Source organism: Astatotilapia calliptera, chromosome 8 (genome assembly GCF_900246225.1).
Source record: "Astatotilapia calliptera chromosome 8, fAstCal1.2, whole genome shotgun sequence".
Lineage (NCBI taxonomy): Eukaryota > Metazoa > Chordata > Actinopteri > Cichliformes > Cichlidae > Astatotilapia > Astatotilapia calliptera.
The window spans coordinates 12,526,209-12,549,536 of NC_039309.1; the positions used below are offsets into that span (position 1 = coordinate 12,526,209).

The following is a 23,328-nucleotide window of genomic DNA, read 5'->3' on the forward strand; positions in this document are numbered from 1 at the left end:
TGAGCTCCAATAACCAAGTCCTTATTACTTATTTATTCATTAAGCCACCGTGGCAAAGCGGCAGTACCCCACTGTGTGTGCGTGCATGTAATTGCTCGTGTGCATTTGTCTTCCGTGCACAATATCATAGTAAATACCATGTTTCAATGGCAATAATAAGTTTGATTAAAGCTAATTAAACCTAAAATAGATTAGATGAAAGCTAATGATTTTCCCCGCTTGTTTGGGTTACGAATCTATAACCTGAAACCATATTTGAGATTTGAGTTGAAACCTTAAAATCCTGGGCTTTAGCTCTGCTGAGGGAGTATGTCTCATGAATATGGAGGCTGAACCGCTTCAAGGTGCGCAAGTGTGAAAGAGACATGAAACAGACTAAATGTTTGTTAGTTTCAGATGATTCTTTTGTGAGGATTAATTGCCTGTTGGTATGTGCGTGTGATGCCTTCAACATAATGCTTTGTGATTGATGAACGCGCGTAGGTGGAATTGTGTGATAGCGTGTAGTGTTTTCAGAATATCGGAAGTCTTTGTGAAGCCTGAGAGTGTACACACTCTCTCCCTCTGAGGCATGTTTCATAGCTTCCCTATATCCAGTCTGCCGTTTAACTAATTCATAGTGAACTCTCGAAGAACAAAACCAGACACCCAACATCAAGGGCAGCGTTCAGCTCTCCTCCAGCACAATACCAAATACAGCATTCTCCAGCAGAACGTGGGCGCTGCAATCAGCTTACTTTTCTCCCGTAGCAGAGCTCAGCTGCTGTTCACCTTTTTAACTCTCCCCTCTGCAACCTTAAGCCTGCTTCCTGCAAAGGTAACATATGAGTTGCCCAACCTCTTCTTCTCCTAGCTCCTGCCCTGGCCTTGCGTAAGGGGCTCAGACACACCCAGGCCTGCAGACATGCCCGTTCACCTCAAGCAGCTTCTCAGTAGGTCAGCGTGTATGAGACTTCAACTGGCAAGGCCCTCATTGTTTTGTCGGACCATTGGCCCCTTCTGCCACTGATCTTCAAGGGTCTTCAACGGATTACTATTAGAAAATGATGCTAAATAAGTTACAAAGAAATCCTGGTTACTGGAACTATCTAGACTAAGTTAATATTTACACTGGGTGTTTACATGGGTTTCAGCGAGGTTATGTTGTCTTAGGTTTATTCACAGAGCTGTGTTTTGGTAACTGGACTGTTTTGAAGTTAAAGACATTTAGCCTTTGTCTTGTCACTTGTTGGCTTGTGAAGTCCAGTTTGTATGAATCTCGGCCTCTTGGTCTGCTGGAGCCTGAAGTGAATATATCTTGTAAGTGTGGGGAATAAATTTATGTGGCAATATTGTATCGATACAGAGACAACAAATATCGATATTTCTTAAAATATATTAAAACACTATGGGAATACTAAGGACAGAAAGACTGTTGCCATCTGTCTGATTGAGTTTTTGTCAGCGAGCACAACTCAAGGGGACTCGACTCAGCTGGCTTCCAGCTGGTTGTATTCTTGTTATATTCTTTTAGAATAAAAGTGTAATACTAAAATATGAATTTCTGTCCTTTTAAACAGCTACAAATGTGTGATTTTCGCAGATTTCAACAATTCAGTTGTAGACTGATAGCAGACTGACTCCATCTTATGGCAACATTTCTGGCAGGGTTGAGTGACAGTGTTGGTATGCTTGATAAATGACAAAGTTGGATTGTTTAGTTGTTGTTATTTTTTAACAAGAAGTTTAGCTTTGAAGAAATAATTTAAAATTGATAAAAGGCGATAAACAGCTATATACGTATTACAAAACTCAGCTAAATGTTAAAGGGAAACAACCCAGTTTGCTTGCCAACCAAATGTGTTAACCACTAAACTTTGGAACCTGTATGTTTTTGCTGTAAAGTTGAGCATCTTAACTTTGGAGTCTTCGGAGCTTGGATCCAGCCTCAAGAAGCTATTCAAGGAAATCCAGTTTTCCCCACTTACGTGTTTGTTAGTTTCATTTTTTTCCCCTGCTTTGCTAGTTGATTCATCAGACATCCAAGATTATTTGATCTTCAGCTTTCAGGAGAACACAAACCTGTAATTCCAGTTACCTTTGACTTTGTACATCTGATATGTCATTACACTGTTGGCTAATGTGGAGGGACTTGTTCATCGTGTTGATCTGATAGGGCGCCCGTTGTTTGCTGTTGAGGTACAAAAAACCATGCTTGACGTATACTGCCTAAACTGAGCATTAAGGTATTCTTTCAGCTTCTACGGTGTGAACTCTAGAAGATATCAGTTCTTTCTAGTCTGCCTGAATATCCCACTCTGTTAATTGATTAATTTAACAACCCTAATAGGAGAAAGTAAAATAAATCAATTAAGATTCATTTACTACCACTGAAATAATCAGAGCTTCCAGGCTCATAACAGTTTGTTACCCCAGTGAGTCTGGAAGTCAATGAAAGCACACTAGAGCCTATTTGTGTCCAAGCAAAGGAAACGAAAAGAAGTGGAAGAGTCACTGAGAAAGATGAGCAGCAGGAGGAACACCTGAAAGAAAAGGCATTCTGTCGCAGAGCTGGATGCTAAAGGTGCCAGAGTACCTGTTCATTAACTGGCCCGATGGAAGACTAGCCATCTCCTGCTGGCCTTCACCCTTCATGCCACTATTTATAGAGCAGCCAAGAGATACTCTTAATGACACAGGACAGTGTTAACTGGGGGGGAGGGGGTGCAAAAGTCAGAAATGGAACGGTGTTTACTTTCTGAGAAGAGCTGAGAAGTTGGCGTATTTTAGAATGCTGTCATATCATCCTCACACTTCCTTTGAGAACTTTATAGTTTCATCCAGGTAGTGTTCGTGGCACACTTTCCCCATCTAATTAATTGAATGAAGTGAATGTAACTATATTTTCTAGTCTTTTTCTTATGTCTTCTCCTTGTTTTTTCCACTTGGAAAAATATGTCTTCTGTGGCTTGTGCAATCCTTTGAAACTCTGGTCAGTCAGCTGGTGTTTGAACAGCACATTTGTCCACACCTGCTAAGCAAACAGTGATGGAGCATAGCCATACTTATCGCGTGACCCAGTGTTTAAAAAGAGTGAAACAAACTTCCAGGACGGACCTGATAAAAAGAAAAAAAAAGACGAAGAAGAAGTGTTCATGGACAAAAAAAAAAGAGTGTTAAAAGCTGAGAAATGCTCCCCCTTTTTCCATCATAGACTACAGTGCTTTCTGAACTAATATAGAACAATAGTAGTTTCTCGTTTCTACAGCTTCATTGTAAACGGTGAGCAAAGTCTGAGCTGGGTAGAGAGGCAGGAGAGGTCATGTGCACATTCTACCCTTGTGGGAAAAAAGGCTTATATGAAAGTGTCAGGGCGAGTTTTTCTGCAAGAAAGAAAGCGAGTGAGAGAGAGAAAGAGGAGGGGAGTTTGAGGTTTAGGTGGAGATTGTTGGCAAAGGGGGTAGGAGGTAAGGAGAGGAGAAGGGAGGTTTTGGATCAGGTCGGCAGCCCCTGTGCTGTCAGGGCCAGTGGAACCCCCAAGCGGTTCTGGCTTTGGAGTAAATATGGGCCCAGCGGACCCCTTCCCGCCCCAGGGCACACAAACCCCAGGCCTTCCCACATTTCACTTTTATTTTCCTGGTTGCAAAATGCCTCTGGCTATCAGATCAGGTGGGGTGCTTTTTTTTCTCCCTTTAATATTTACTCATAAAATGTGCATTAGTAGAACCAAAGCAGCCATGATGGACCCTCTTGTGTTGGCTAACTTTCTCTCAGTTTTGTCAAGGAACTCTTGCGCAGGTCTCTTTACAATAAACACGTTCCTCCTGAAAAGACATGTGCTGTATGCAGAAGCAGACACAACAATGGATCATGTAACAAAGTGGGCTGGTGGGTTTTCTTGGTTGTTTTTTTTGTTTGTTTTGTAACCAAAACTATTTCAAAGACTCTCCTTTAAGCTTTTCCTCTCTGTTGCAGAGAATCACTTTCTCCCCCTTAATAAATTACATGTGAATAAGCGTGCGTTTGCTTCTTCTCCTGCACCTGTGAGTGAGGACAAAGACTGCCAGCATTATCCGCAACAGATCAAGACAATATGCTCAGCTCTCGTTTTTAAAGGGATAAAATTGTAGTCAAACTGGATGGACTAATCTTTTAAGCTCAGTGCAGTTTACTCTGTGCAGCTTTGAATGGGCTCCTCTTACTAGCCTTGATCATTTCAGACTTAAATAAAGCTCTTTATAGTAAGGGGTCTGATTGGTGTAATCTGCAAGCTGTCAATCCCATCTCTGAGCGCCCTCCCCGAGGAGCTGCTGGCCCAGTCGAGCGTGGCATGTTCAAATATGGGTGAGCTTTGTTTTTCAGGTGTGAATCAGTGAATAAGCATGTACAGTATGTTGGGATTGGAGGTGGGGGGTCATGTATATCTGTTATCTGTATATGTTCCCCCCTGATGTCTGTGTAAAGCTGTCATATTTGTGAAATGAGGTGGCCACAGATGGTCTGAATATCTGCTGGAGTCTAGAGCAACACCCAGCATCCATATGCTGACACTAAAACCCAGGCTGCTGCCTTTCTATCTTTTACATTACTCACATGGCTGAAATGCTCGATGGATCCCCCATTTGTCTCCTGTTCCCCATCTGGAAAGTAGACCAGCGTTTGGGAGCCACATTGGCACATAAGGACCTCTGTTTGTTTGATTGGTCTCGAGCCCTCTGCTCTTAATCCAAAACAAAACGAACAAGCCGTGCAGTGGCATGTGATAAAAACATCAGATGGGGGGGGCTTTATAGAGAAGAAGCTGGTTGTTGACGAGAAACAGACAGAACAATCCTGCTCGTTCACACTAAAAAAATTATGAGTAAGACTTCCTCTTCTTCTTTGTCGATATCTTATATTGGCGTTGGTCAAATTTTGATGGGCTGTAGTAAAAAAAAAAAATGTTTTATTTTTAGGAGGATTTGGGTGTCTGCTGTGGGTACTGGGAAGTGGTGTTTGAGGCCAAATTGCTTCTGTGCCAGCTTGTTGAATTGGTAATGACAGTGGTGGAAGCTGGTGTGAGCTCAGGATGCCCGTTCATTTGTCTCTAGGCTGCTTCCTTCCCCACTACCATGAGCTGTGACACGGTACCAGGGCCCTAGCTTGTTTTCCCTTCGATGACAGTCAGATCTGGGTTAACACTCTGTAGCTCATAACATGTCAAACCTGGGTGTAGTTGCAGTCAGTCACAGACTTGGGTGAGTGGTTCAACATGCAAGTAGGAAACACCTACTCAGATATAGTATAGTAACAAAATATAGCTAAAACAAGTAAAAGGTTATAGAATTAATCATTGTAAACAGGGGGGGGGGGGGGTTCCTCGGAGGTAAGGATATTTCAGGTCAGGTCAGGTCATGTGTATTCAAAAGGAAATTGTTATTTCTGTTTAGTGCAACTTATATTTGGCAGCATGACTGTTTTTACCTACAGTTGCACATATGCGGTAGGAAAGAGAGAGACAGCTGCAACAACACAGAATACAGGAGTCCTCGAGACAACAGAGTTGACTTTGTTTGAGACAGAAAGGGTATAAAAAAAAGAGTTGCGGATTAGGTGGGTTGCAAAGAGACTTGCAGATATGCAGCGTAATAGAGCTTAAAAATGTTCTATGTGTGATTTACATATTGGATTTGAAGGGTATCAGCTGAGCTGTCAGCTGATGTGGGCTTGAACCCCACTTTGACTCTGTGGCAGGTCTAAATCTAGTGCTGTGTTTGGTGTTGGAGTTTCGGAGAGTCAGACATCAGCCAATTTCAAGGTTCATGGACTCTGACAAGTTCTGGCAATGAAATGTTCCTGTGCTCTGGAATCTTTTATAGACTAAACCTATAAATTGATTGCATTTAAAAAAAAAAAAAGCTTACCTAATAAGCTTACGTAATGAAATTAATTGTAAGATGTAGCCCTTGCCAACACCCTCCAGCCCCCCCAATTGCCAATCACCAATTGCCTCCTTGTTCTTAGGAAAGCAGCAGACGACCGGAATATCGGGACAAGCGAGAGTGAGTTCATCCCTCTGTTAGGATTTAGAGGACTCCCTTGTCTTTCACTTCATCAGAGACAATTGAGTCATTCAGATCCCATTGTGGGGCTGGCCAGCTGAGGAGGGGTGCAGGGTAGTGAGGAGAGAACAAGAGGGATATTGGGTGGGAAGACTGAAAGGGAGAGAGGAGAAGCCGTATGCTGCATAACCCAGAGCAGGAGCACAACAGCTAGGATGGCTCTTACAGGGTGGGGGTCTGTCAAAGGGGGGCTTGCTAGTGTTTGTATGTGTGGGAGGGAGGGGAGGAGAGACAGACGAGAGGAGAGAGTTATCCTGGAATGGAGCAATTTGTCACATTGGAATGGCTCTTGAGTTACACGGGGGGCCCCCTCATAGCAGGAGAGTTTTCAGGTCGCAGAGTTGGGAACAGGGAGGGGCTTGGAGTAGCAGAGAGGGGGTCAGAGGTCACGGCCTACTCAAGCCCAGGCAGCGCGTCCGTTAGCAGGGCAGACGGGCCTGCGGAGAGAGAAAGAGAAAGAAGGAGAGGGAGGCAGGAGGCCAAGAAGGGGGTGGTCGGAAAGTCTGGTTCTTGCCAAGGCTCCGTTTTCCTCTGCATGCTTATAAAATCTGCAGGAGAGATTAGTGTGTGAGAACATTTGCAACAGCAGAGCTGAAGTGGAGCCACTTGTCAGGGCATGCACTCCCAGCACCCTCCCTCTCTCCCTGCTAGACTTTTGGTGTCTCACTACCCCATCACCCCACTCTGGAGTGTCACCTTCACGGTCTTTACCCACCTCCTCAGAATGTCCCCTTGTTTTAACCTCCCCTGGCTGCAGCTGTGTTTGAAAATTCGAATGTGTGAGCACATGTACACATGCGCACGGGATGGCAGGACTTTCCCATGACTGGATTCACAATTCCTCCAATTTCTCCACCACTGCCCTGTCCTCTCGCCCCTCTGGCACCACTGGACGCTGTCTTGAATTACCTCATACATGACAGCAGCCCCGTCACTCTCCTCCTTCTACTCCTTGCCTTTTTTTTTTTAGTTTTTCTTTTCTTTTTTTTTTACTGTTACAACACCACCCTTCTCTCCTACTCACCCCCCTTCATGGCAATTAATACCCAGTGTAGGGGGTGCATAAAAAGCTCACAAGACTTCGGCTCTGGAGTTTTTATAACCATTCCCTTTTCCACTCTGAGGACATACAAACAAGCATAAACAAACCCAGCTTTTTAGCAGTAAAAGCCATCTTTGGGTCATAAATGAGTGTTAGCTGTGGAGAAAGACCAGGCAGCAAACTATTTTTTTCCCCAGTACAGGCTATAACCGAGGACATGGAGTCAATAACTCCCTCCAGCGTCTATCACTGGCAGACACCCCACAGTGAACCCTTCGCTAATTACCACTGATTTAGACACAGTCTCAGGAAGGGTCGCGACACGCTCACTCTCACCAGCACCGGCACACTCTCGCACACATGCGCACGCACATATCCTCAGACGTGCCTGAGCCGTCACTTCTGCGAGATGGCAACACAAAGAAAGCGGATGCGTACCTTCGTCGCTGTGCGAGCGCTACCACACAATTAAGCTCGATCTCTTCCACTCTGCATAGATTGTCCTCGAGGAACAGATAATGCAAACTTTTTGTCATCATGTGCCAACATGTGATCATGGGTGTAATAATTATATATAAATATGGAGAAGAGACTGGGAAGAAGTGTGATTTAAGAGTGTCCGTGGCACTGAAGTTACAGCATTTGACTGTTACTCCTCTTTGGTGTTAGTTAGTCCCAATCCCAGTGATTTCTCAATGGAATTGAAGCAGATATAAAGCAAATATTCCAATGTAACTGAAATACCCGTTGTTATTATGCTGCGTAGAGCCCCTGTTGTTCCTTCCTTCACAGCTGAAACAGTTGCTGTGACCTCTTTCCCTCGAGCTAGGTGGCTGTGACATTGATAAGCAGAGTCAACACCAAGCAGTTGGTGGCTGAGCAAGCCACAGTTTACTGTGTGGTCAGCAAGAATTTATAAATTTCGTACTGCTCTTGCATGTTTGAGCATTTGCAATGTTTTAATATGACTAAATATGCACATGTCCAGAAAGTTTCCACGGTCATTTTGCCAACAGGTATGAGCTAATACTTTTTAAGGTCAACGTATGTCATCAAATTACAAAGGATGCCACCAAGTTTATTACCCGGACAGATGTTTCTCTTGACCTGTGTTTCTGCTTATCTGTGTGCGTGTGTGTCAGAGAGAGAGAGAGAGGGTGGGAGAAAGAGACAGACTGACTTCTGATAGAGGCCAAGTCAATCATTTATAAGTGCAGTCAAGAGGTTTAGCCTTAGACGAGCGTGGTGGTGAGACGCCATGCTCTATCCACTTTATGGGTTCTAATAAAATGTCTGACAACAGTCACATTTATGACATTAGGTCATCTTAAAGCCATAAGCTGCGTACAGTGCCAGCCCTAACTCGACCTTAACTCCAAAAATGTGTCACTGAATCATGTGTCTGCTGCTTAGTTAACATAAAAAAAAAAAATTAAAGATAAGTAGAGCTCTAAACCTGCGATGGAGCCTGGTTACCACATGTGTGCTATGTGTTTCTGATATGATTTGGTTTTGCTGCTGCCACTGCTGCTGCTGTGGACTCTCGTGTGCATGCTTGACCCATCCTCACCACCTTCTACCATCCGCCTTTAGATCTTTATTTGCGTTTCCATGTTTTTAAGTTACCACATCCATACACTTGTCAAGAAATGTCGTCTCCCCCTTTTTTTGTCTTTTTTTTAATTTGGTCTTTTGGTTTTTGCTTTCTGCATTGTTAACATGTTTTGTTTCTTTCTTTCCATTCTGTTTCCTTTCTGCCATTCAGTACCTACAGATGAAATGGCCCCTGCTAGATGTTCAACCAGGAAGTCTTCAAAGTAGACAAGCACTTAAAGATGCCAGGTCCCCTTCACCGGCACACATCGTTGTAAGTAATACGCCGCTCGGTCCTTTATCTCTTTCTTCCCTCATTCACGACTGACGGAGCTGAACAGAAACAAACCCTTGGACTTGAATACGCATAGCTGTTTGCATTTACCCTTAAACACAGTCACTAACCACCCAGTCAGTTTTATATCAACTTTTTCTTTTTTGTGCGGGTGCACGCTTTGACAAGGGCAGTTTCGTGGGTCCCAGAAAGCAGAGGTTTTGCAAGTGCGATCAGGGGCGGCCGCTGTGGCAGGTGCTGTAATCTCAGGGAAAAATGATAACTCCCGGGGCAGACTGAGCTGGCTGATGGTGGAAAAACTGGTCTCGTGTTGACAACTTTCATGAGAATAGGCTAACGCTGGGCTGCTAATACACCGCCTTTGAGAGAAGTGTGGGCGTTCCTTCAGCATTGATTACCCTACCCATGTAGTTGGAGGAGTACTCTGGAGTTGGCTGGACAGCCATAGGGGCATATTCAGTACATGCACATAACAGAGCATCTATCCCAGGCATGTCAATATCTAAGAGGCTAGCAGTTCTAGATTGAACAGTTGAATATGAACTTCATAGTTAGCCAAAGGCTTAAAGTTTTCAGGAGGTCAGCGGAGAGGTTGAACATGGGGAGGTGTACGTATGTGGTCACAGGGTTAGCGAGCCAAGAAAATCAATGAGAGTAGGGATTGAGCAGAATTAGTGAGGTGGCCATCAACGCCCTGGGCCGTTATTGGCACAGTTGTTACTTTTGTTTGGAGTGCATTAACTGTTATGAAAATGAAAATTTAAGAAGGAGAAACCTTCCAAGTTTGTATCCTCGTGAGTATCTCCTGTGGTAATGGCTACAGAGTAACCCCCCCCCCCTTTTTTTTTTTGTGTTTGCTGCACAGTTGTCATCATGACTCTGGAGCTCACGCCAAACTTAGTAAGGATTTTTGTCACGCAGATTACACTGTCAAGACACGGTGTCCCTCTGAGTCACATATGACATTTGATCAGTTCACTTACATTTATGGTGTGTAGTAAATATGTGCTCGAACGCTTGCTGAAAAGTTGGCAAACCAAAGCCTCTTTAGTGTTTTTGGCTATTTAAGTTAAGCACAACATAGCTTAAAAATAGCAGGACTTGACAAGGCTTTTTATTTAAAACAGAAACCCTGTCAAAAGTAGTCTTCAAGACAAAGAGCCAGTGATGACAGTGTTATTCTGAACAAAACAAGCCCAGCTAAGGCCCTCCTTATCTTCGCCTGCGATGCTAGTGTTATTTTTATACCAGAGTTCAGGGGGCCTCTTCTTACTCTGTTATTTTCGGAGACGCTGAGAAAAAGAGTCCCAACTTCTCTGAAGTCATTAAACTGGTCGTAGGCAGCAAACGCTGCAGGTAAATACTTGAGGTTTTATCCTGCTATGAGTCATATGGCTGTAAATACCACCTCACATACGCATCAACCCGTGCAGCACAATTCACGTTTCTTCCCCGCATGAAGAAGTTTAAGGACAAGAAAAAGCGCTGCAGCTCTAACTTTGGAGACTCTGGGGGTGACGTCATGCTGCTTTTCTTCTGTAATAAACTGCTTTAATTAGAGACCTCATTTGGCTGCTAAAATGATCTATAATTGCAATTAAAGCACATTTTATAAATGTAAACATCTGATTTTTAGAAGACAGAGTAAGCTCCATTACAACGCCACACAGTCAGTCAAGCATGAAACAGTAATAGGCTTGGAACAAAAAAGGCAACACCAGCTCAGAAAACAGAAATTGGCTATGGGGCAAAAACAAACATGAAACAAGAAAGATGGACAACCAGACTGATGGAAGAAATAAGCTCGCAACAGTGAAAAGTAGAGACCGTACCTATTGAGTTACACCAAAAGATAAGAGACATAAAGACATAAATTGGTCATAAGTAATAGATCAGGGAGATGTAAAAGCAAAATGCATGAAGAGAAGCGAAGCCGTGGCCAGATCAGTTTTCTCCCAAGTTTAATAAAATCCTGGATCATTTTATGCCAAAGGACACTTTAAGGCAGTAAAGTGGGATTAAATGTAACAGAAAATTGCTTCTTTAAAACAAATAAAGACGAATAAAGTTATGTTAAAAATAGGGATGCTGCAGTTGTGACATTCTGAAACAGGCCGTATTTTATTTTCTCGTTTATCTCGTTTTCTTTTAAGCTGGTGGGCGGAAAAGAAATCCTTATTATAAACATTTAGCTCTTTTACATTTAGCCAGTACCACAGATAAACATTGGACACTGTAGGTCATCTAGTTTGCAGATAGCAGCAACATGTACATATGTTCATCCAACATAACCCCTAGTAAAAAGGAACCGTTAAGCCTAGTGTGGGCACAGATGGGCTTTGAGCATGGATACAATTTAGTTTGGGACTAAATAGGTGATTTCTGGCCAAAAATAATAGTGAGCCTAAGCAACCTTTTCCCAATTCAATCTCCTAAATGGGTTTTTACAGGGCTGTGAGTTGGATTTGATAATTAAAACCTCATCTGAATTCTAAATAAACCTTTTGGTGTGCTTTTTGCTTTCTTTGGGCTTTACTTGTAAGCAGAGAGCCAAAGAAATATCACATTGCAATAGTGAGAGCGCTCTTAAACTCTTAGTGTGATTAGTACCGACAGTGATCAATATGGGAGAATATATTGTAATATCTGTGGTCATATTGCCCAACCCCAGTGTGATCTGTTTGATAGAGTACACAGGCTGGTAAGATCAGAGGCATTGCAGCATGGCTGCATAGGCACACAACTGGCTGTTAGTACAAGTGATGAAATTGAATGTGAACTGCAGCTTGTATTGTTGCCACTCCTTCCATCCTGCTCCAGCATCCACCTCTGACTGAGAAGGAAGTGTGATTGAATGTTTCCCTGGTTTGCATCATATCGGCTGTCATACATATAGAAAAGACAGATAACTGTGTACAGCGTAGTGAATTCCAATGATAACCCCACGCGGACTCCCACAGGTGTCACTCATCGGTCAAGCCCTTTTTTCCCCCTCCTTCTTCTTCTTCGTCTTCTTTTTTTACATCTACAAGATGTAGGTCTGCACGATCTAGTACGTGATCCCCTTATCAATCAATTGGGCTATAAACGGTAGCTTCTTTTTGTTTACAAATGCAAAGAAACATTCAATCACCTTGACTCTTCCTGCCTGGAGCGCTAACAGGCTGCTTCGACAGTGATAAGAACCTCTTGATTGGCCTGTCGATAACAGCAATCTGAAGCCTGAGTGACCAAGAGACAGTTAAAACAACAATATAAAGACGGAGAAAGAAGGAAAGACATCGATGCCTGCAGATAAAGCCTCTGAGAAAGTTAAGGCACAGAGAGATGGGCAGGGACAAAGATGCAGACAGATGGTGTCATTTCTGTCTGGAAGGCTCATTCGAGGTGGAGCACTGGAGGATCAGCCAAGAAAAAGAGGAAGTGACCTCACGCCGGCTGGTCTTTCTGAGGGCACGGTGTATGCCCCTGTTTACCATGCCCTCAAAGGGGGGCACGCAGGACTTTTTGAAGTGCCTGACCACCCCGCAGGCAGCCTCAAAACCTGCCGCTGCTGAACTTTCATGCCATTGGTTGAAAGTTATTCAATATTTATCTGCCTATTGATGTGTATTTCTAGAGGGAGAGACTCCAAGAAACATTTTTATGCCTCACACAGCTCCTGAGGGAAAGATCATAAACAGTCCTTACTTTGTCAACTTGCCTTTTTTATTGTGAGGGTTTAATTTGACACTGTGGTCTTGAAGACTGTTTGTGCACACTTGGCTAGAGGAAGTAGCCTGAAGCTGGTTGATAGGTTTTGGAGTAGATATGCGTGACTTAATCAGTCTTATACTTTTATTTAGATAGGGATTATTGCGTTAACTGGTAACACAACATGTCACAACATGAGATTGTTTTGGAAATCCACCTCTTACACAGCATGTGTTGATGGCATAACAGTATTGCCGTAGCTTAAATCCAGGCTCATGTTGGTAATGTCATGGCATCATTTGTCAACTTTCAGAAAGTTTTTTTCTTCTTTTTTCTCAATTTTAATTAATCCAGTACCAAGAAACCAAGATATGCCATTCTAATTGAATCACATTTCCTAATTTGCTATTCTGGGAATGGTGGGTGGGCATGTCCATGTTAAGAGCATACGCACACAGTCTACTTTCTGACATCCACGTGCACAATCATGCACACGCGTACACAACCCTAGAGTCTAGAGTCTAGTCCTGGACGAACAATGTCTCCATTGTTTTGTGGGCTTTCACTGGCAGCAGGGGACGGCTGGAGTGTTAACCATTTCCCGACTGCACCTCGCTGTGTGCCATTGTGTGCGTGTGTGTGTGTCAGAGGAAGTGAAGCATGGGCTCAGGGATGAAGAGAAGAAGGGCACTCGCTCCAAGTGTATGGTAATTAGTGTGGAGGAAGTGATGGAATCTGGGCATTTTTACGGCTTGTAAGACCTCCCACCTGAGCTTTTGCAACTGTTGAACATGCGTATTTTACTCCCATTCGCTCTCACCGGTTCTATACTAGAAGGAGGCTGGGAAGAAAATAATACAAAGTGACATATTTTTGATATTAGGTTGGGGGGGGGAAAAGCAGCTTTAGCCATGCTTTCAGAAAAGACAGACCACAGTGGATTCTTATTATAGTCGTGCGACTGCTGCTCAAGGTCAGCATTAGAAAGAGACAGGATCACATTCACCCTCCTTGACCACTTCTCTGTCCATTTTGAGGGAAGAGGGATAAAGGGAGCTTCCTGTGGTCTGAATGGGCCATGCACCTGGGCTGTCCAGACAATCGTCCAGGCCTCCGGGAGGCCTAGCCTTCTCTCTTGTTAATTAGCGACCCCGTGGTCAGCAGCCACCACCCACAAACTGTCCATAGGCTTTACCCAGCGCACTTTCTCTATCCTGGCTTATGTCAGCCTTAAGCTGCTTTTTCCTTCTGCATTTAAGCCTTCTTCTAAATAACCTCTTCTACTCCACCCCACCTTTTGTCTTCTTTTTGTTCACGTGCATCAATCCTTGTCCTTCACTGCACATCTCAAACATAACAAGTAATTTTCATCTGATTCTTTTATGTGCAAGTATTTTCTTAGTTGAGTTTACTAATACTAATACTGCATTTTGTCATTCTATACACCAATATGTAAATCCAACTTAGCACGTGACACCACTGAAGATTCCATCCACATAGGCTAGTTCTTCTTGGCGGTGCCGTCCAGCTCTCAGATTAGAGACAGCTGTGACTGTCCGCTGTCACTCGCCGTCTTCTCCAGACAAGGAGTTTGTTCAAGGGGTCACGCTTACATCATCGGCTCGGGCCAAAATCTGAGGCAGTTGAGACATGGCGTCAGGCCCGGGAACTGTGACAATGAAAATGAGAGCACCTCAGTCATTGTATCTGTCCAGCAGTCTGGATGGTGGCTTGTTCCCACAGACAATCCACTCAGTGTTGGCTTAGTCAGCAACAACACCACAACAAAGCTCAGAGTCTTCGTGCTCCTAGGATTTGGAACATAACACCTTAATGTGTTAAAACACCTGATAACTTGTTAACAGGCCACCTAGTGAGAATACAAATTGTTAAATATTTAATTTATTTTGTCAAGTGTGCGTATTAAATTTAAAGACATAGTTAAGTGTCTCGCCCTCTTGGCTCTTTATCTCCAGCCCTTATTTTCTTCTCTTCCTGTCCTCCATAATCCCAAACTTTAAGGCAAATTATCGATCTTTTTAAATGTGCCAGTTTAACCTCTGAATGCCTCTTAAAGAAAAAAATCGGTATTTGAAAACCTAGTAATGTAGTTCACAATTTTAATGCCTATATCAGAGAGGTAAAAACACCTGAAAATTCTGCTCTGGGGACTCAAAGTCGCCATCATTTTATTTCAGGCGTAATTTGTTCTGCCATCAGTAAAAGCACGACTGGTGACACCTTTCATCCTGTCGCCTGTTTGCAGTTAAAATATTTTGAGCTTTTGCCAAAATGGTGGCGACGCTAAGTCCCCAGATCAGCTGACTGCTGCTGAACATATGTGAAGGTGCGCATGCTGAGGAGATGAAATGTTCTACCAAAGTGAAACACTGTTTGAACAACCAGCCAGCCAGTACTGACAACCGCGTAACCCCGTGCCGAGCCAGTGTTCTCCCATTCTCTCCGAGTAAAATTAGTCATAACGGGGCCGAGCGTGCACCCAGGAGAAAGCTGAGCCAGCAGAGATGAGGCAGTTGCTTAAATAACTAAAAGGCCAGGGGGATGCGTTATTTCCAGGGAGAACACGTTGCTTTCTGCATAAAACCTGGCCGGCTGGGATTGAGTGCAGATATCTGTGTGTTCGTGTGTGTGTGAGAGTGTACGAGTGAGAGAAAGAATAGATGAGATGGAGAGCTGATATAATTGTGTGACTTGGGAACGTCCATCTTTGCCTTACAGGGGCCCTTCCGCTGGGAATTCCCCGGACAGTCAGATCTGAGCCTTCACCAATTTCATTTGGTGAGAGACCTTTGAATTCCAAAAATATCTTCTTGGATTTTATTTTTGGTTGATTCCACACACAAATTAACAGCTGATAATTGATGATTTAAAACAACAGCAACAAAAATAAGAATGAAAAATGAAATCCTGGTGATGATGATGATGATGATGATGATTATGCTTTGCTGTTTATTGCGCTAATTCAGTGCTGCTGCTCTAATGCTAATGTGCTTTTTGAATGTCTAAAATGCCTTCATCCAGGAGATGGTACCGGAGGGACGGTGCTCAGGCTTCATTCTTTTACATCCATTTAACTTTTTGGATTTTCTTTTCTTTTTCTTTTTGTTTTCAGCTTTGAAAATGTTTTTGCATGTGACTGTTTTTACTTTCCAGATCTTTCTAGTGATAACATTTTTTTAAAAGAGGAGTAAGAAAAAAATAATGCATGTTTTAATGGGTAACGTCCTTTTTAGATGTGTGGCAGGGTAAGACCTTTTTTATGGGGGTAGCCAGGTTGAGACTAGTATGCAGACTACCCTGCATACTTTTTATTGTTTTTATTGCTGTTTCAAATAATTTTTATAAGGTTATTGGAGTTGAAAATATGATCAATTGGATGAAATTGCAGTTCTGTTTGTATATGCAAAACTCCTTTGCCGGCTTCATTTTTGCTTGTGTGGGTTGGCTAACTGTTTTAGACACTGAGGGCAGTGGGTACTCCTGGCCACCCTTAACTCTGCCACTGTCTGTGCACTTGTTTTGAATATTGAGAGTTTTCCTTATTCCTGGCATTTGGGTCCAGATTTTATCAAAGAGCAGCAACTCATTGGTTACAACTTCTGTGGAATCTTTTTTAAAGCTCACAGGTAAAGTTATTCCTGTTTCTACTGCAATGCTGACATTCTGAGGACATCGCTAAGCCTTGTTTTGATTTGCTTCAGTCGGGCATTGGGAAGTCAGAAAGAGGCTGGCATTACGAAGCCCATCAGAGACGTCTTAATCTCCTCTGAGACGTCCGTGGCTCTCTAGATTGCTTACTTGAATTGTTTGACTAATCAATTGCTTGTTGATTTTGCACACCATGTGCAGCCTTTGTTGTTAGGAGGGAAAAACCCCCAAACATAGCCCCTTTAAAACAGGCCGAAGGGAAATCAGCTGTTAATGTGGTTAACATTCCTCCGTCGACGTTGACACGATTCCCCCCCCCCCCCCCCCCTCCCCTCCCCTCTTGTACAAGTGCCTTTGCTAGAACTTGTTTGACAAGGTCTGTAAGGATCACTGTTGGGTGTGCCTGTCTGTCTTTTTCTGTGTGTGTGTGTGTGTGTGTGTGTGTGTGTGTGTGTGCTCGTGTCTTACAAACAAATCTTTGTCTACAGGAGTGTGTGTGCGTAGTGTCCTTGTGTTTAAGGTGTGACTTATTTAGATGATAGATAGTCGGGTTATGATATAACTTTTATGTGAGTGCATTCAGGAGTTTGACTCTATTTAACCCTGAGCTCTGACTTTCAGGCTTTCAAGGAGTGGATCGAAAGCCCCTAACTAAGTAGGCTTTGGAAAAACATGACAATCAAGTCAGAGTTTATTTGCACAAAGAAACAGGGTCAAGGTTCAGGAGTAATATTAATGAATAATCTTAATTTACAACAAACCAATCCTCACATGCCGCCAGTCGGGGTGTGCTGGCGTTTGAGACATGTCCTCAGATAGGACGATCCCTGGTTGCATTTCTGTGGTCAGCCTCGCGAGTGACAACAGACTCAGCGTCTCGGTACGCTACTGTATTAACACTGGAGGCCGTTTCACAGAGAAACTTGTTTTGACAGAGCTCCAGGTGTCTCATTGTTAGGGATGACATGGTTCAACAGATTTACCAATTAGCACCGGGTTGAGTGCGCAGGGTGGGTGGTAGCAAAGAAGAGGGGAGGGAAGAAATGAAACTCGGAGCGGTGGAGGGCGGAGTGAGAGTCGGACGAGGCGGATTTGGCCACAGTGATGGAATGAGGTTTTAAGTGAGTGGGGCGGGGGGTGGTGAAGAGGGGGTGACCATAGGGGAGGCAGGCCTGAGTAAGGCGATCCTTGACCTCATTTTCCCCCCCCCCTCCCCGCAGTAGTAAGGAAAGGCCTGAGGTTTCAGCCGAGCCACAAAGAGGAGGGAAGAGGCAGTGGGAGGGTAGCAGTGGCTCATGGCAACTTTTCAGGAGTTTGTGGCGTTTCTCTTGCAGACAAACTCCTACCTCTTACTTCTGCTGCTAACACAGGTCCATCTGCAGGAGTGGCAATTTCTTTTCGCCGCACCGCCTCGCCGCACCGCCGGTTTGCTGTTCTCACTGTGGTACGAGGCAGAATTGTGCGGGATTAAACAAAATGTTATTACTCCGTGCTGTTATTACTCTCACTAACCCTCTTTGTGTTTCCTCAGAAAATTCTGCTCCTTTTTTTCCAGGAAGTTTGGAAGTGAACTTTAGAGAACGGGGTGAAGAGATTTAGAGAATATATCCCAGGGGTGGCCTGCAGAATTTAGTGTTTTTTGGCTCTTGATTGTTAGCACATGCACACACATACACAAATTCTTTGTAGCATGCATGTTGTGCAGGTATCACTGCCCTTTTTTTAGTTTTAAAAAAGCGGGCGGTTGAATATATATATTTATATATTTCTCTCCCTCTCTCTCTCTATCTATATATATATATATATACACACACACAACTAGTGAAGGTGTGTTTGCAGTATTGTGCTTCTTTCAAAATGACAGCCTTCTGTAGTTGAGAAAAAATCACTTTTCAGAGGAGCATGCCTTTTTTTTTGAGCCACAACAAAGAGAAGTCAGGCTTTTTCTTTATGTAGGAAACTGTCAGTTTACAACAACAACCAGACTACAACAGGGGCAAGTAGCAAAGTTGGGGAGCAGCTGTTTGTCTGATCCTTGAGTCAGCACAGGCATGGTGTTTAGTATATATTACTGTTTAATATCAAAGACTTGGACGTACACTTAAGAGAAATCTGGTAACTAGAACCTGGATCTACTGTCCTTTTCCTTATATTCTCTCATGCTGTCAGAATGATGGACGCTTGTATTTAAAATGGCCAAATTTTCAAATTGTGAGGGTAGCGTATGGACTTCAGACTGCTCCAGAGGGTGGGTTTTAGACAGTTTTTTCCACTCTTATCTGTCAGTGATGTCAATGAGATCATATATCCCAGCCAGCCCTGGCGCTTTAGGGCTGTGGAATAGCCGAGGGGCCGGACCAAGGCAGTATAAAGCCTTAATCACGCAAAGTTACTGTAGTAGAGCCTGCAAATAAAACAATATGGCATTGGAAATTAAATTTAGAAATTATAATAATAAAAGCAGTGGTAGGCGTATTTTCTTGTCTCCTAAACATATACCATTTAATTTTCATACTAAAGTCTTGAAGTAAAATTTAAAAACTTTGGAAGTTTTGCCAGTTTTTCCCGCCCAGATATTTAAACCCTTTATTAGCAGTGCTGATGCACATAAGTTGTGGCCTATAGAGCAGAAAGACAGAAGGCATCTGAGACAAGCAACATGTACTTAAAAGATTTAATAAATGCAAACAGTAATCAGAAAGCAATCAATAATCCAACTACAGAAGGTGCTTCAAGGACATAGGCAATGAGTTATTGTTGCCTTCGTCTTTATAAGCCCCGGATCACTGTTGTGGCCTCACAGATATTTCTGGTTTTATAATGATTTAGCACGGAGTGATCCCACAATTGCTTTGGCAACTGTCTGTTCTTTACATATGAGCAAGCAGCTTGTGATTGAGAGTGATGGAGACAGCTTTTTGGAAAGGCCAAGGATACAGGGACTGTAGCGGGGAAAGATGGGAAGGGGTTGTGGGGTGTACGAAGCCCCGCCAAATTCCCCAAAGAACAATTTACAGTTATGGATGAATACACTGTCGCAGTCAAATTTCGACTCGGTGAATGTGTATGTGTCGGAGACGGTGGAATGCTGAGTGATTCCAGAGAGCACTTAAGCTGCCTCGAATTCAGTTTTCTCTCTCCCACCCGCGTTATAACAGGAGAGGGGGCTTTTCTTTTGGAGTTTGCAGGGGTAAACACGGGGTATCTGCTTTCTGAGTCATTTAGCATCGTCCTCCGTCACCTTCCTCATATATCCTAAACCGTGTTTCCTGGTTTGTCGGGGCAGCCTGAACGAGACTAACCCCCCAATTTATTTGATTTGTTCCTCTCTGCGGTTCCAATGAAGACCTATCTGAACTTTTCTTGGATTTGTTTGGCTCTGGTTTTGATGTGCGGGTTGTTATTTTTTTCCCTCCGTCTTCCAAGTGCGCGCAGTCGACAGTGTCTGAGTACCAGGCCTCGCTTTTGTCTCGGCCCGGGGAGGGAATTTGATGTGATGCTTATTTTCCTACTCAGTCAGTTTCTTTGAGTGTTTTTTTTTTATTTTTCCCCCTCTGCTCCTGTTTTCCCTTTTTTTGTTGTTTTTGTTTTTGTTTGTTCTAATAGTCCTCGAAGTTTGGGACACTTCTTTGAGGCAGGTGACGCTGTGATACGACTGCTTTTTGCATAGCTATGCAGGTGTGAGCACGCTTTTGTATTTATTTATCCAGCCATTCTGAAACGTCTGCTCTAATTGAACGGCCCGTTAAAGACGTCACTGGAATCAGTCAAGTAATAGCAGGAGGGAATGATGATGGGGTGAAAAGGAGAGCTGCATTGTGGGAGATTAAGGAGGATCATCTTCCTGGAGGTTTTTGGATGAAGCGAGAGATGGCTCAATACTCAGGGTATTGGCTGCTTTTCATGGGAGAGAAGTCTAAACTAATGTGTCAGACCGCTTTTTCTCATCAGCGAGATGTGCTATAGATGCCCAGCGCTGGCTAGACGGTGCCTTTCGAAAGATGCAGAGAAGTGCATGCTGGGAAAAGAATAAACAAGCTTGTCACCAAAGTTGGGAAGAATCCTTAGTGCAGCGCTACTGTCAAAAAGCAGCTTCCAATTCATACATTATTAACATTACCTAAACGCATTATTTGTGTATTTATTCATTCATTTGTCTTGTTAACATCCTCCTGGAGTAAGATAAACAGCGCGGCCAGACTGGCTGCGTGACAGTTGTGTGTGAGATTTGAATAAAAAGCCCGGCAGCGTGATTGGAGTGAGACAGGAGCCCATTCTGTGGACACCAGACTTCCTCTCCAGGCTCATTAAGGGACAGTAAGGCGATGATGTCGAATCGGCGCGCACTTTACCGGCCTGCCTTTTTCTTTGAACAGCATCGCCCTCTTATCTGCAACATGCTCTGTTCCTCCATAACAAGACGCTCGTACTCCCGTGCACGCACACGCTCAGTCCGTCTCTCTCCCTGTCTCCCTCACACACACATTCTGCCTACATACACACTCTTCGTACTTATTTAGTTTGTGTAGACAGAAAACTCTTAAGTATGTGGCTTGTCCACAGAATTTTGGCAGCTTTTGTTGTATTTTCTCCTACGCTATCGAAAAAGCCCGGTCCTTGTTTTCTTTTTCTTTTTTTTTTCTTGCACAGACATCACAAATGGATATTTTAATTGGAACTTTTGGCACTGTCTCCATCTTGTGTTGGAATGGCAGACAAGTGAGTGGCTGGCGAGGCCGGGGCTGGGCTGATTGGTGTGTAGCGAGGCGTGCCTAAATCAACTGGCAGCATGAATAGCTTGCTTGATTCTCACTGGCATTCACTGGAATCCATGCCTTCTTTCCTTTTTTTTTTTTTTTTTAAAACAAGATCCTTTCTTTGGAAAAAAAAATAGTGTGGAATAACCAACAAGGGAGAGAGAATACCTCCTGCTTCCTTGAAGCATGACTTCCCTTTTGTTTTGCTGGTGCAATTTACTTGCCTTTATGCCGACTCACTCCTTGAATCTTTTGTGCTTTTTGTCAGATTGAAATGGCTAACTCGTGTTGTTGCTGCTCCCTGGCCATAGATTCATTGACTTCACAGCTTCATGTGAAGATTTTTTTTTAAATATGTGATAATAAAAACAAACATTTCACTACAGCGAGATATCACTTTAGTCTTAATGATTTCATATTTGAAGTCTAACTCAAAGGAAGTGGCAAGCCTATTGGGATTAGTGTAGTTGCAGCCCTGATGATGATTAAGAATATCTGCTTTTTCAAGTGGTTTTAAGGCTTCAGACTGTTGCAGAGTTTGTTATGACTCCGTTACGCTGCTTTGTGAAACTGTGACGTCACGCTGCGATCTCTGCGCACCTCTGGGTTCAACGCCGAGGATTAAAGCAGTTAAATAAAACCGATAAAAGCGCTCAGTGTGGTTGATTGTCTTGTTATTTCTTTACTTGAGCAGTGCTAAACCCATTACTCCCATGCATGAATTCAATTACAACAATTCGGAAATAATTAAAGCAGTCCACTCACAATTCTGAATTATGCCGGAGATTAAATAAGCATATGTTTCTAGCGTCTCGTTTATTCATTTATATTGGAATTTGAGGAAGTGTCCACTTCCCGAATTCATGGAAAGTGAATAGATCACCAACCCCAAGTGACAAGCTGGGCTTGGTTCCTGCTCCAGCTTTGGCTTCACTGCAGCAGCTAATGCAGACCACATGTTTGAGCCTTGTTGCATCTGCATAAGTATACACCTGTTTAAACTTTGGACAGTCTTTTAGCCCCAAACAGTAAATTCAGGGAGACTCACGCCAGAGGTAGAGCGGCTGCAGAGCCGGGTCAGGTTGGAGTCATTGTAATCCTCCTTGACATAATGTAGTCTTTGTATTTGGCAGGGACGGTGTGCATGTGTGTGTGTGAGGGAAGAGAGAGAGAGAGAGAATGCAAGACAGATTATGTGTGTGTGTGCAGGTGGGACTGTGTGAGCTGTATACTTTGGGCATGCAAATAAGTGTTTTTGTGTATGTGTGTGTGGTATTGGCCCTTTCTCTTCGAGCTGGTAGTCAGTGCTGTGTAATTACCTGGCTGTCTGCCACCGAGCCCCACTGGAGCAAAGACAGAAGTGAAGCTGGGTCTTACACAACGAAACGCAGCAGCTCGCCCTGAACCACAGGCTCTGAGTTTGTTCATTTTGGGTTCTGGACACATTCTGTCTTTTGACACGCAGATGACAAGTCAGGGGTGATTTTGAAAGACTACACTTAAAATAAAAGCCTATGAAATGAAACATTTTTAAAAAAAAAAACACTTAAATTTCCATAAAATATGTTATGTCAGAAAAATCTCCACCAGAACTTCCCATAGCCCAGGATGGCACCTCCAGATTACCTGTTTACCCAAGCTATTCAGTTTTAATTAATGCAAAACAGAAAGACTGCAGATTCTTAAACTGAAAATGAAAAGAAAAATCCAACAACAACATGGAGGATGTTTTTGCTTTATAAATTAATTAAATAGTTCATAAATAATGAAAATTCTCGATTAGTTTAAGCTGCTACAGGCCAAAAAAAGGTTGTGAAATGTTGCTACAGGGGAAAAAAGCGCCTAACTGACAGACACAGACGGAAACGAGGTGGGGGGAGCAGCCAATATGAAGCCAGGAGAAGCCACAAGACAGATTTATAGCACTGGCATAAAGAGCATATCTGAACTTGCATGTGACTTCTCATTGCTCCAGCAGGCTGTGGTGCTCCCTCTATTTGCAAAGGCCAGTGTCCTAGGCGCACAGGTGGGCACATGCCTGTGCAAGCACGTGCCGCGACGTCAGCCTGTCCCGCCATTTTAATTGTTATATCTCCTCAGCCTTGATATGAGCAAAAAGGGAGGCCTAGGTAAAACCTGGCACATCAAAGGCTACCTCCCCTAGTCTTACAAGTTGCCTGTCTCTTTGGAGGAGCGCAG

At 43.4% G+C, this 23,328-nt stretch overlaps 1 protein-coding gene across 23 annotated transcripts in view; it reads left to right on the forward strand.

Moving 5' to 3' along the window:
• tcf7l2 (transcription factor 7 like 2) overlaps window positions 1-23,328 on the forward strand; it is a 107,807-nt gene that overhangs the window by 40,954 nt on the left and 43,525 nt on the right. For 12 of the 23 annotated variants that reach the window (XM_026178594.1, XM_026178593.1, XM_026178611.1 and 9 more), the window contains 2 exons: window positions 8,888-8,989; window positions 15,443-15,502. The exons of 4 other annotated variants lie outside the window; for them this stretch is intronic. In XM_026178594.1, the coding sequence (XP_026034379.1) occupies window positions 8,888-8,989; window positions 15,443-15,502 (162 nt within the window). The remainder of the gene's footprint in view (window positions 1-8,887; window positions 8,990-15,442; window positions 15,503-23,328) is intronic. 7 more of the 23 variants (XM_026178617.1, XM_026178615.1, XM_026178601.1 and 4 more) reach the window with 1 other exon arrangement.